Source organism: Anarrhichthys ocellatus, unplaced genomic scaffold (genome assembly GCF_004355925.1).
Source record: "Anarrhichthys ocellatus isolate YVR2014 unplaced genomic scaffold, GSC_Weel_1.0 scaffold1, whole genome shotgun sequence".
Lineage (NCBI taxonomy): Eukaryota > Metazoa > Chordata > Actinopteri > Perciformes > Anarhichadidae > Anarrhichthys > Anarrhichthys ocellatus.
In genome coordinates, this window is record NW_022280031.1 from 8,678,699 (window position 1) to 8,691,895 (window position 13,197).

Sequence of the window (13,197 nt, forward strand, 5' to 3'; positions counted from 1 at the left end):
GGGGGGGGAGTCCTCTAAAAGTCTCCAAGACCTGAATGACTGTATGAGAGAGAGACACAGAGAGAGAGAGAGAGACACACAGAGAGATAGAGGGAGAGGAGTGTATGTGCGTGTGTGTCTCAGTGCCTCTGTGTGTTTATCAACATCACTAATGAGCTCATATAAACACCTGTGTGCTTGGGTGCATGTTGGTGATTGGAGCACCTGTGTGTTAGAGGCTAATTAAGAGAGAGAGTAACCAGTGATTTCCAACAAAACTACCTGTCAAACATATGCCCTCTATACCAAAACCATGAGACTAATTAATAAAATATGGATACCGTGAGAGAGATAAGACTCTGGCAAATGTGGAGATGTGTTTTTTATGTTTGTGGTCTTAAAAATGTGAGCTCAAGCGCAATATGCAAAACTGGTACCGTCTGCTTTCTTTGAGAAATTAGTGGTCAGATTTAACATGGAGTCTAATGGAGCAGTTGGTTGGAGTTCATGTCGCTCTGTGGCTCTTTGAGCCAAATGTGTAAGTCCGTTGGATTCCACAGACATCTGTGTGCGACAGCACAACATTTCCAAGCTTTTTGGCCAAAAATGGTGTATATAGAATAAAAACAGAAACCCCCCCAGAAACCCTTTTTATTGTCATATACATATACATGAAATTTGACCTCTGCATTTGACCCATCCCTGTATATAGGGAGCAGTGGGCTGTCAATGACAGGCGCCCAGGGAGCCGGGGGTTCAGTGTCTTGCTCAGGGACACTTCGACACGTCCCAGTCGAGGATCGAACCGTTGACCCTGTGGTTACCCTCTTAAGCCAGTGAGCCACGGTTGCCCCCAATAAAAAAAATTGTGGGAGCTAGAGCAATTTGTTTGGAAAAATCACAGAATATTTTCCTGCTCTGCTCCACTCTGACAGTTATGCTCTCACTCTAGCTCTTAACGAGCCGTGCAATACACACCCATTATAAAATCTGAAACGGACCCAAAATTTTCCTGAAACTTAATCTGTAACTTCATGAAAACTGTGCTAGCTATCAAAATGTCCCTTTGGCTCAATAAAGTGCAGCGTTTTGTCTACGTTTTAAACTTCAAATAATTTTTCTACGTTAAAGTGTGGCTAGTCAATATGGGCCCAAACTTTAGTGTTTTTTTTTGCTCTCTTCACGCCGAAACCCCATTCAAGTCAATGGGGCGATTTTTCTCCGTTTTTTGGGATTTTCGGGAAAACTGCTGGGCGAATCTCTCCGAAAAATAGATAGCACACTATTCCCGATCGGGCCGCACGTTTTGATGTATTTTTCACACCACTGTTGGCAACACTGTTTGAGGAGAAGTGCGCCAAACTTTTTGGATAATAATCATTATTCAGTGTGGCTTTGTAGCACAAAGGCAGTAAAACTGCCTGTGCCAAAGCACACTGTATATTATCCATCGGGCTTAATCATAATAGTCAGGTTTATCCAAAAGTTTGCCGCGCTTCTCCTCACACAGCGTTGCCAACAGCGGCGTGAAAAATACATCAAAACGTGCGGCCTGATCGGGAATAGTGTGCATTCTATTTTTCTAAGCCACATAGAGTAACTGTATCTTAACATGAAGCTCAGAATGAGGTTTGTACAGAAATGATGGGAGCGTTAGCTCCCATCAATTCCAAAGGCTTCTGAAACAAAGATGTACATGTCCAGTACAGAAATGACGGTAGCCATTTGTGGACTGTCCATCACGAATACAAGATTCAATCCAAGAGTATCAATCTAAAATGCAGAAAAGAGAGAAGCGCTATCTCAATTGAACCTGAACGATACTACCGGTAACATCGGCATGTGTAGCTATATATTGCGACTTCTTCGGGCAGTAGAAGCCACACTGTCAAAATTTCTTTAGGAATTTTCTAGTTATTATTATTATTAAGCCCAATGGATTACAATCAGTGTGCTTTGGCACAGTCAGTTTTACTGCCTTTGTGCCATAAAGCCACACTGAATTAATAGAGCTTTTCTCAGATGGCCTTGTGGAGAGTTGCACCTGGTTCCTGTTCTGGTTTCATTGATCAGCATTCATTTCAATCTCGGTTTTTCTTTATGAAATGTCACATTAACAATTAAGTTATTCTAAATCACATGAAAAAATACCAGTGGCCATGACTCACTAGAGAGAAAGGCGATCTCAGAGGTCAAACCTGAGTCTTTGTGTTTAGTTTTTACAGTATGTGTTGCTGTAGGTCACTTGTAGCATGTGATGATGTAGAACAGACTTTTATTAAAAGTTTCTCCACCAAACAAGTTAACGAACAATTCAACCAGCAACAGAAGATCAGCAGTCAGGAAGTTTGAATTATAATCCTTCTGCTACAGGTCTTTACATAACTGCTGAGATGAACAAACTAAGTCACCACCTAGGAATGTATCTTTGTTGTAGTGATGTTAGCTGTCACATGATATGAACTGAACTGCTTTAGTTTCTGTTAAAGAGTAAACTCATGCTCTTTTCTTTTCTTTGCTGCAGAGTTTGTATATTGGGTTAGCTGTGCTTGTTACATTAAGCAAGAGTAAATAAGTAAGTTGAAAAAGACTCAAACTGATGACAAAATCATAGCCGTTGAATGCCGACCAGGTTTCTGTCATGCACAGTTTTGCAGATTTCCTTTGTGACATTTGTTTACAGTAAAGCAACTAGATGACTTCCTTTGCAGTGCAAGTTTTTTAATGGGTGTTCATTTTGTCTTTGGGTTATTTAAATGTAATCAACAGATGTATCATGTTCTACAGTGAAATAACTCAGCAGACGATTGAAGAAATATAAATCACCATGTTCAGTGGCATATGGTCAGCCTGCAAATCAAGAGATGATCTGTTAAATCTGTATGAGTTTGAAGGTTCTCTAAATAGTAATGGCTGAAATTCTACCCGCCTCTCAAGTGTTTATTCTCTTCCTTCTGTTTTCCATCAGTCACCTCTGAGCTACGTCCCTGTTGAAGCCCTCGCCTCTGGGCTTCAGCCATTTCTAAAACGATAATCTCTCAAGAGGGTCACTGCCAAATTGAATGCCATACACACGTGGGTATACTAACACACTGTTAAGTTGCAACACATTTCAGAGAGAGAAATACATTTCCAACAGCAACATTTTAGTTTGCTGTATGTTTTGGCTATGCCTGTCAACTTGGTGAAGATTAATCTGAGGCAGAAGAAATGTGAAATATATATTACTAATTACAATATAAGCAACACTGAAGATAATGTCCTCTTCAATGCTTCATAACAACAAAATCACAACTGCGTGCTTCTGCTTGGTACGAGTTAACAAAACTATGCTCAGCTTCAAATAGCAAAAGCTAAATAGTTTTAGTTTTAGCCAAGTTGTGCTATTTTAAAGACTTTCTCTGTACAGGTTTGAGGTTGATTGGACCACAATGATCAGTGGCTAAAATGCAATTTGAGTGTGCATGATAGTCTTAAAATATAATAACTGTAAGTGCTGTATTAGATTGTCATATGGCAGTAGTGTTTCCTGTAAATACATTACAAAAATACCCATTGAATTGACATGCATATGTTAGTATCCGTTCATTATCTGACTGAAGCCTGTCACCAATCCAAAGCAGCAGCATTAAAAACAGAGCCTGCTAATCAATCAAAACCACCTTCCTGTCTTGTCTTAATATCTGCTTTTATATAAAATATGTAAAAAAAATTGTATTTAACTCTTTAAAACAGAGCAGAGCGTTGTCCTCCGACGTTAACGTCTTGCATGTATGTGTGGATGCACATAAACACAAGCGGTAAGACCCCAGCATGCTTCCTGCTGTCCAGCTGTCCACCTAATTGCAGTTCACTGCACGCTCGCTCTTTTCATCACCCGTCCCCGTCCTGCTGGAGATATCCCACAGACGTTTCCCTCCCAATAGAAACACATATAACCCCAACACTAAAGACAATGAGTCTGTTTGCTGAAGACAGTCAGTTTGGAGCTTGTGTATGTCGTGTGTTTATGTGTAGTTGCGTGTTTCCATGTGTGTGTTCACTGAGCTAGAACAGGGAGCTTTAGGAGGTGTCTTTTGTTGCTCCTGGGGGGCTACTGTGCTCAGTCCTAATAGGAGTCTTGTGCCTGCCGTTGTCCCAAGGGAGGGCTTCTGAATGAGGGGGTCTAACTTCACACACACACCCCCCTCATCTCCATCCCCAGCTCGAGCCAGGCCTCCCCCACCACCCTCTCCCGTCCCTTGGGACTGACCGAGAGACAAAGAGGGAGTGGGGCTGGGGTGGGGTGGGATGTTTGAGGGGGTGCACTGTGGCCCCTGCCTTATTAGAAGGGTCGTGAACGTGTCACGATGATTAATATACCGAGGTGCGTGGGGATACCCTAGAGTCACATTTATTCAACATGAGGGCTCCCAAACACACACTCACCCCAAAATGGCACATTTGCATTTGCCATTAAGAAAAGAAAATATAGATATATATATGCAAATGAAACTCCTATCTTGGTTTATACCATTTTGCATTGGGTATTAACAATAGATGACCGTTTCTCTCGCTGCCTCATCTTAGCTCCAGATTTTCACCTGATTTGATGTTACAGCACATGTAGCGTGACCACCTTTCAAGAGCTTGGATAAAGAAGTGAACTCTAATGAATTTGTTTTAAAATATGAGCTAGATGTGTGTCGATAATTTTAGAATTTAGAAATATTTTGTGATAAATTATTTTAAAAATGGATATAAAATCCTGTTACCATTCACTGTAAAACAAATTCATCATTTATTTTTTACTTTACTGCCTGACATTTGACAAAGAGCCTTGAAAAATCTGATATACAGATATGAAACAGCTCCCAGTTTTCAACTCTTAGATTTATTTATTATGCTTTCTAATGCATTCTATCATGTTATGAACATTGGGTGGGGGTCTTGTAATTGCAGTAAGTATTGTGAGGTTGCTCTTTGTTGCTAAAGTTGAAAGTGCGGGGAAGTGCGAGAAACAGCAGCATAGAAATCTTTGTGATTGCCAACTATTTTTTTCTATATGTCTTCTATATGGAAATCAAAGATTGATAAATGTCCATTTACCTTTTTTGCCATACTGCCCACATTAATGCAGCCTCACCGGTAACATGTGTTAACTATTCATTGTACAACTGCACCTTAACTTTCCCTCTCCATCTGTTTTTTCACTGTTTAACTGGCTCAACATTACTGCATTTGATTATTAAGGACATTTAACTTTGAAACAGGCTACAGTCATATTAAAATGGACAGATGGCATGGTGAATAAACTCTTATATACATATGTCTCCCCCTAATATACTCGTATAGGCTCTGGGCTAACTATGGGACACAGGTACCCAGGGAGTCCGCCAGATGTTTGATAGGCTCACCTGCAGGCCTGCTGTGTGCTGGCAGTAAAATTCATGCGCTGCATATGCTGCAATTATACCACAGGGAAATAAGCTGCTATAATAATGAAGTAGGCTGGGAACATGAGGAGGAAAAGCAAACAAGCCTGTTTCCTTTGGAAAAACAGCCTCTGTCCATACTTAACTTTACTTGTTCTTTACTTGTTCTTTACTTTTTGATAAACATAAGCGTTATTTCTGTATAAGGACTAGTTTCTATCTGCATCTACAGTTTGCCCGAGGAGAGAGGTGTTGTCGTTGCTCCAGTAGGTGGTGCTGAATGCAAAATCAGAGTTCATATCCTTACTGCAGGGTTGAAAAACTGAAGTATAACTAAGCAAATTGTTCCGGAAATTAAGCCACAAAAACAGTCCTGCAGTTGCAGTAAAATTATGAGCTCTTTTAGCAATAATGTGTTATGGCAGCAGGAGCTAAGTTAGTTCAGGTAGAGGCATTAAATGTCTTTACAAGCTAGCTTTGCTCATTTTGCACAAGTGGAACACTGCCAAGACGTGGGGTGCAATTAAGCTGCAGGCATTCATCTTCTGTGGTTTGCCTCTTACTTGCGCACTTACAGGATCTATAAAGGCACAAATTGATTTCACCTATCAATGCAGTCATTGTTTAACATGACGTAGCTCATATGTTGTGCATGTGTGTTTAATAACGGAGGTCCTTACTGGATCACAGTATATGGGCCCCGCTTCTCAGATTACTCCTCAAGAAAAGGTCTCCGCTCGAGAAGCTGAACCATTTCAGCTCTGCTGTGTTTCTTTGTTTTCTTCCTAGGATTCAACAAAAGCGATACAAACTGTTTGCAAAGGAAGAGCTGGTGTGTGTCGGTCCCCATCTGCAGCGATTAAAAACAACAAAAAGTAGTAATCACAAGTAAACCCCAAGCAAACTGCAGAATCATTCATTCCCAGTTTTGTGCTGATGAGCAAACACAACACCAACCACGTTAATTGCTGTGACCCCAGCAACCCACCAAAAGGAACATTGACATATTGTTTGCTCAGCGTGAGACACTGTATAATTTACACTCACTAATGACTGTCCCTGGAAATACAGGCTGAAGGACCACGTCTGTCCCTGGCTTGGCCCTTATTCAAGATTCGCCCTGGACTGTTCTAATGGATAGTCCATCTGTACCTCGGTGAATTCATATCCTTCAATGCATCCCCATAATTCAATTACAACACTTGTTTAGTGTAAAAAGAAGAAAACAGCCTGGTGCAGTGTTCTCTCCTGGCGAATTGAGGTTTGATAAACAAATTCACTATTGGCTGGAGAATCTCCACCCTAATCAAAACAAAAACAAACTGTGGCTGATTCAGTGCTGTTGTGTCTTTTAGATTTTAGATGATTCTCTGTTTAAAACAAACAAACGTGTGTTGTGAGGAAAGACATTACCATTGCCATGGGGTCGACCTTGACCTTCAAACTCAATCTGGCTATTAGGGCTGCCCCTCCCCAGCACCACTGAGGTGTAAAGAGGCTGACGGTTTTGACCCCTGATCCCATTTCTTAACTAGGCTGAGGTGCCAAATAACCTTTTGACCCAGGAAGCATTTGCAGATTGCCTGAGCAACCTCAGATTTAGCTATGATTGACAGTTCCAAACAGTTTTTCTTTTTTATCCTCTATTTTTTTTTCTAAAGAGGAAGAACAACACTCCCCTCCAAGCTAAATGACAGAAGTTTATTTGCAACATCTAGAGTTGTAATATGTCAAAAAGGCTGAGAGAAAATGGGCAGATTAGATATTCTATTGTATTCAGTTGGCACATTATTATGCCAGATTGATGCAGAATAAATTTCCCTTAATAGATGAACGTTTTACATGGAAATGAATGTATGAATGCAATGGATGGATGTCATTATATCAGATGGAGGTCTATGTAAATGAACCATGAGCAGATTTGACATGTGGTGCAAATCACAGAAACACCAGAGCCGAGGATCATGACAGGAATAAATCTGCCTATTTTAGGAGTTGGATTGTGTTCTTTGACATAACCCTTAATCCACACCCCAAATATATTTTCAGCAAGGATGAGCCACTAAAAAACTTGAGATGCTTTAATTTTGCTATTTGTAATATAGCGGTAGACCATTTCATTACGATTGACCCAGGGGAATATAAGGTTACCATCTGGCCACTGGCCACCATTACTGATCCTTGTTTTAATATGCAAATAGATCAACCTTGATGTAATCCCAAATGTAACCTGACTGAATGGAGCAAACAACAGGACCATGTGCACATGTGATAACAGACAGCATTCATGCAGATGTAACTAAAATGAGCAGTTGGGCAGAGATTGTTTACCAAATTAAGCAGTGTTCACATTCAGTTAAGAAACCCCGGTCTTACAAATTGTGACAAATATTGTGTTTGTTTTTCCTGTAAATTACTTGGACTCAATCTCGTTTTTAAAATCCTAATTAAGATTGATCACCGAGCAAAAAACAACCAATATCCCATATGTTGACAACAACAGTGTATTACTGAGCTGGAGTTACACAAAAGTCTGCCAACTTGTTATCACTTCTCAGTGAAGTGCAGATCTGTGGTAGTGTCTGCCTTTAAGGTCAGTGTGCAGAACACATGCGCAACTTTCCTGTCAAAGAATACCTGCCAAGGAATCACCACACTCTTAACTACACCTTTTATAATGTCTACTTTATTACAAAATAGCGTTTGTCCCTTTGTGAGGTGCGAATGAATTACACTAACTCTGAAGAAATTGTTTTAAAAATTAAATATCTTATTTTTCATAATGTAGTAAAGTAGTGGTGGCGAGGGACATGTACCTTAAAATGTTAGGTGATGGATTATAGCACAACATAAACACAAAGGAGTAAAGTGTTAACTTGTACCTACCACTGTCTCTCGTTTCATGCAGAATATAGTATTTGTTAGCATCATAGAGGAAAAAGTTTGCACTTGAATAATACAATTTTCCTATTTGCTGTGTGAATTTCTGGAAGCTGTGACAAAAGTATGGGCTACTGGTAGTTCCTGATGAAACTGCTGAGAGATGTTGTGGATTCTTTGTGCCTCTTTGGGAGTAAATTCTCATTTATCTTCTTCTAGTCCTCGCTTGGCTCTATCAGACAGGATCCATCTCAGTTTTGTGGCTGAGTATGATCGTGGTTATTAACAATACATGAATGAAGAGAGTCATTGCTTGTTCCTCTGGTGAATGACTGAATACGGATATAGTTTTGGAGTCAATGTTGCACAAACAGACAGAAAAGAGAACCACCTGCACCAAAATAAAAACATGAATATTATGCATAATATTTGGCATTTATATGCCTTTATTTAATCGTCGAAAACGAAGTCCCTTGCTTGAGCACACTGGGATCAGTGTTCAGCGCTTTGTGAAGGATGATGATGATTGATCATGTTATGTATACAATAAACTGCACATCCAATACCTTTATAAATGTAACTGTCCTCTTTTCCACAGCGGAGCCCCTGGTGCAGGTGAACGGGAAGCCAAGCTGCTGCTTCTTCAAGTTCAGCCCCAAACTGATGTTCACCAAGGTGCTGAAGGCCCAGCTGTGGGTGTACCTGCGGCCGCTGCAGCAGACCTCCACTGTCTATCTGCAGATCCTCCGGCTGAAGCCCGTCACGGAGCAGGGCAGCCGCCACATCCGCATCCGCTCCCTGAAGATAGAGCTCAACTCCAGGGTCGGCCACTGGCAAAGTATTGACTTTAAGCACGTGCTGCAGAACTGGTTCAAACAGCCCCACACCAACTGGGGAATTGACATCAACGCCTTTGATGAGAGCGGCAATGACCTGGCAGTTACTTCACTGCGACCCGGGGAGGAGGGGCTGGTAAGGACCCTCAGACCTGTCCATCGGGCAGGAGGGGAATCACTTTTCTTCAAGCTCACATTTTTGCAAATCTTAATTCTTATTTTAATCTTATAAATTAATTCTTAATTCTTATTTTAAGGATGGCTGCCAAATTCATGCTAGAGAAAAAAGATCCAAAGAAGAATGTGGATGCGTATTGATAACTAGACAAGACTAAAATTGTAGAATTCATAGAGAAAAAGAAGGATGGCATTTATGTCATGCTGCATGTCCTAGCCGTTTCTCTCCCTCCACATCTTTGTTAATCTATCTAGTGAGGATGCAATACAGGCTACTATACTGATGTATAAGTCAGTTATCAGATTTGATGTTGCCCTACAATATTTGTCTTGCATCCTTTATGATTGGTGTTGGTTTCAGAGCAGATTTTAAAAAGTGAAAGTACACTGCTGTGTTTTGGATTTATAAATATTGTTTCATACCTTCTAGGCAGCCAGTGTTTATTTAATTTATATAATCAAAATCAACTTCAGAGACTACAGGCTTGTGTCAAGTGACCAGATTCTAAAATCTGTGCTACTTCATCACACACAGCCTGTAGATTGTAGCAGAAATCATTTTCACAGTAAAGGTTTACAGTGAAATGAATGAAAACCAGTTCTAATTGTCAGTGGATGAGATATGAGCCCCACGAAAAGGACAGCGTCGCATCATGTAGCATCAATCTGCATTACAAATTCTAAAACATAGCAAATACTACGATGAACTGTTGGCATAAACAGTGATAGGTAATTCAGTGTGCACCATATTGACATCAAAGTCCAAGTTTTGGGCCACAGCCAAAGCAGCTAGCAGCTACACTTCTGTGGAAGCACAAATGGTTTTAAACAAACCTGCAGCCAACACGTTTTTGTAAAGCTGCATTCATTAACAGCGTAAATCGTAAAGTCACACTGTTAAGAGAACATGCATTTGTTGTGTTAGTTAAAGACACTGATTGTAAATCTCCACACAGAAAGGAGTGATTTGAAGCCTACAGGCATGAAGCAGCAGGGATCTGTTGAAGGCTGGACTCAAAAACCTTCATTTCCGTTACTGCTAGGTACATATATGCAAACGGTTTTGAAGGCTGTTTACATGTAGGAACACAGGTAGAGCGTGTCAAAATTGTAGATGATCCATTTCAATCCCAGCCATATCGTCAAAAGGTGGATTTGAAAAAAATGACTACATATATCTTACTGGCAAGTCTATTGAACCGCCATGTATTTGTAACCCTAAATACCATCGCCATTGCACTCTATTTGAACATGTCAGTCATGACCTCTCTATATTTAGTTCAGTCATGAGAAAAAACAGCTGCTTGGTTTTGATCAGCCTCCACCACTCACATATTCTTCACATTTGCACTATTTTCCATTGTTCTTTCCATATGAGTTAAAAACTGATATTGCTCTTGCACAGACAATTATGTTAAAAGATAAAGTAGAAAAGATTGTACTTCTTGCAAAATGGAAATGGATCATAACTTGATGTTCCTCTGAATATTTTCGACGTCCCTTTAAAGGTTTTCACTCATCATTTAGCCTCCTGTTGAAAGGATGCTTTATGTTTGTTTGTTTAGGTTTTTATTTAAATGTACTCGGTTAATTCTAATGTATTGAATAAGTTTGCATGGATGAAATCAAACTTAAAGCAAAACCATCTGTGAATCATTAATCTAGTCAGAAATCCCAGAGTTATAGCGTACATACATACATCTACGTTGAATTATGTAGGCCACTCATCCAAGTTAAGCAACACCAAATATTTACCAAGTGATCATTTGCGTCAGATCTTCACAACAGATATCAGAGGTCAGCTCTGGTGTCTTTGCCAATAAATCTCTGCCCTCTGAGCACACAGCAGTGTGCAATATTATTCTTGAACCAAAAAAAAGGAAAAGATGAAAAACACAGGCAAGCGTACCAAAATAAAACAATTCACAACAAGCAGAGAAAGAGTCAAACTCTGCTTCTCCCTGATCCTCTGGGTCTTTTTCTCTACAACAAAAGCCCTAAAGGCCAAGCTGACATGGTCTCACCCCAACGGCCTTTCAGCTTATTTCCTCTTTTGAATGCGTCACAAAAACTGTGCTCGAGCCCAGCTGGAATCACTGTGGGGAGAGGAAGGCTTTGTAAAACAAACATGATGGAGTAAAATATTTGACCTGCTTGCTTTGCCCAAAGGTCAAGGTTATGGTAGCCTGCAGATGACCTGGCTGGGTCATGGATCAAACCAAGTATACAGAGTCAGCCATCGACGTTAGAAAAGGACAGTTTCTACTCATAGCACATTGTGTTCCTACGTTCAAAATGACAAATTAATTCATATGTTTTTGTGAAATATCAGATTAGTAGGTATTTTAACCCTTTTTCTTTGTCACTTTTGGGTCCTTTCAGGTTGTCAAAGTGTCAAAGTTTTAGTTTGGAAACTGGTCATTAGCTAACTGTTAGTAATGCTAAGCTAAGCTAAATGAGCGAGTACCTCTTTTTTTTTTTTAACCAAAGTCATAAAAGGTGAAGTTTCCGGTATAAAAAATAACTAAATTTAAAAACATGGGGCTTAGACACCTACGATGTAAACCTAAAATGTACAAATTGTTAAAAGTCCTTGAATTCTCTTCACTGGAAACTACAATTGAAAGACTAACCTCTATGTTAACATAATGCATTGGCATTTACATTAGTGAGGAAATGCTTGCCAAACTTTGCATTATTAATAGTTTTGCGATTCTTTTCAAAGCCTAGATGCTCAAAAATGAGAGACAGGAGACATTTTGACTTGTAAACAAATGTTGTTAATAACGGCTCAGTTTCATCACGTGTCCCAGTAAACCTCATCAGTGAGCACGACACCATGACCCTGGTACCACCTCGCCTCAGTGTATTACAATTCTTTGTTGTCATTTACACCTGCTGATTTTCCTGCTATGACGAGCCTCAATGTCTCCTGTGAAAAGAGGTCTGTTCTGCTGTCATGGTTAACAACCAGATCAGATTCTCACTTTACAAACCAGTGGTGCAGATAACTAGAGGGCTTTTAATGTTACCGTTTTCTAAAATGTTACTATAACTGACAATCAACAGTTTAAGCTTATTGGTTTGGTTTCTTTTACTCTCAGGAGTAGAAGAATGTTTTGAAAACTGCTGCACTTGTGTAACTAGTTGATTTTGAATTAGCCTTTTTCACAGCAGACATTTTGTCTGAAAAGCACAGGTGTTACTAACAACATTACTGATGACTTATTTCTGTTCAAGTGTCCCAACAGTGTGACAGTGAGCCAACATGCACAATGAAACTGAAGCAGATAAATGGCATTAATTAATTAATTAATTGTATTATTTACACCTGTGTTTTTACTGTGACAATTCAAACTGACTTTTTGTGGGGAAAAAGGCTTATTGGGCTGCTGTTGTAACTCTTTATAGAGGATCATCAGTTTGTGTTTTGGTTTTGCTGAAATAATTAATTTCGTACCTGAACTACATTTAAGCCAGGAATTATTTCTATTCATATTAAGAGGAAGAGCACTCCACAGCTCCTTGACATGTTAAAATAGGAAGATTTAGTTGTTTAATGTTGTTTAGTAACTAACACCTTTACTCATTTACTCTTTAAATATGAACACAGAAAACACTGAAATCACAGCATTAGAATACTGTATGCTGAACACTTTCATTCACTTTGTACAAGCAGTTTGAATCTGTACTTTGACATATTTAGTGTACTGAGGTATCAGAAGACCATTGTAGCTTGTAGTCCAGTTTCTGTGAGTTTGTAGGAAACTGACACATGGATTGAACACAAAATAAGTGCAGTTGTCAATTGACTTTCTGTATGTTTGTGTCTTTACTTGGAAAAAACAAATTCAATATGCAGTCCTCCTCAGATATGAATCAATATATATACATACATACACATACATATA

At 39.6% G+C, this 13,197-nt stretch overlaps 1 protein-coding gene across 1 annotated transcript in view; it reads left to right on the top strand.

The window, feature by feature from the left end:
• LOC116384406 (growth/differentiation factor 11-like) overlaps positions 1-13,152 on the top strand; it is a 21,241-nt gene extending 8,089 nt beyond the window's left edge. Inside the window, exon 2 of the mRNA XM_031849032.1 lies at positions 8,872-13,152. Within this exon, the coding sequence (XP_031704892.1) occupies positions 8,872-9,341 (470 nt within the window). The 3' untranslated portion in view covers positions 9,342-13,152. The remainder of the gene's footprint in view (positions 1-8,871) is intronic.
• Positions 13,153-13,197: the final 45 nt, after the last annotated feature.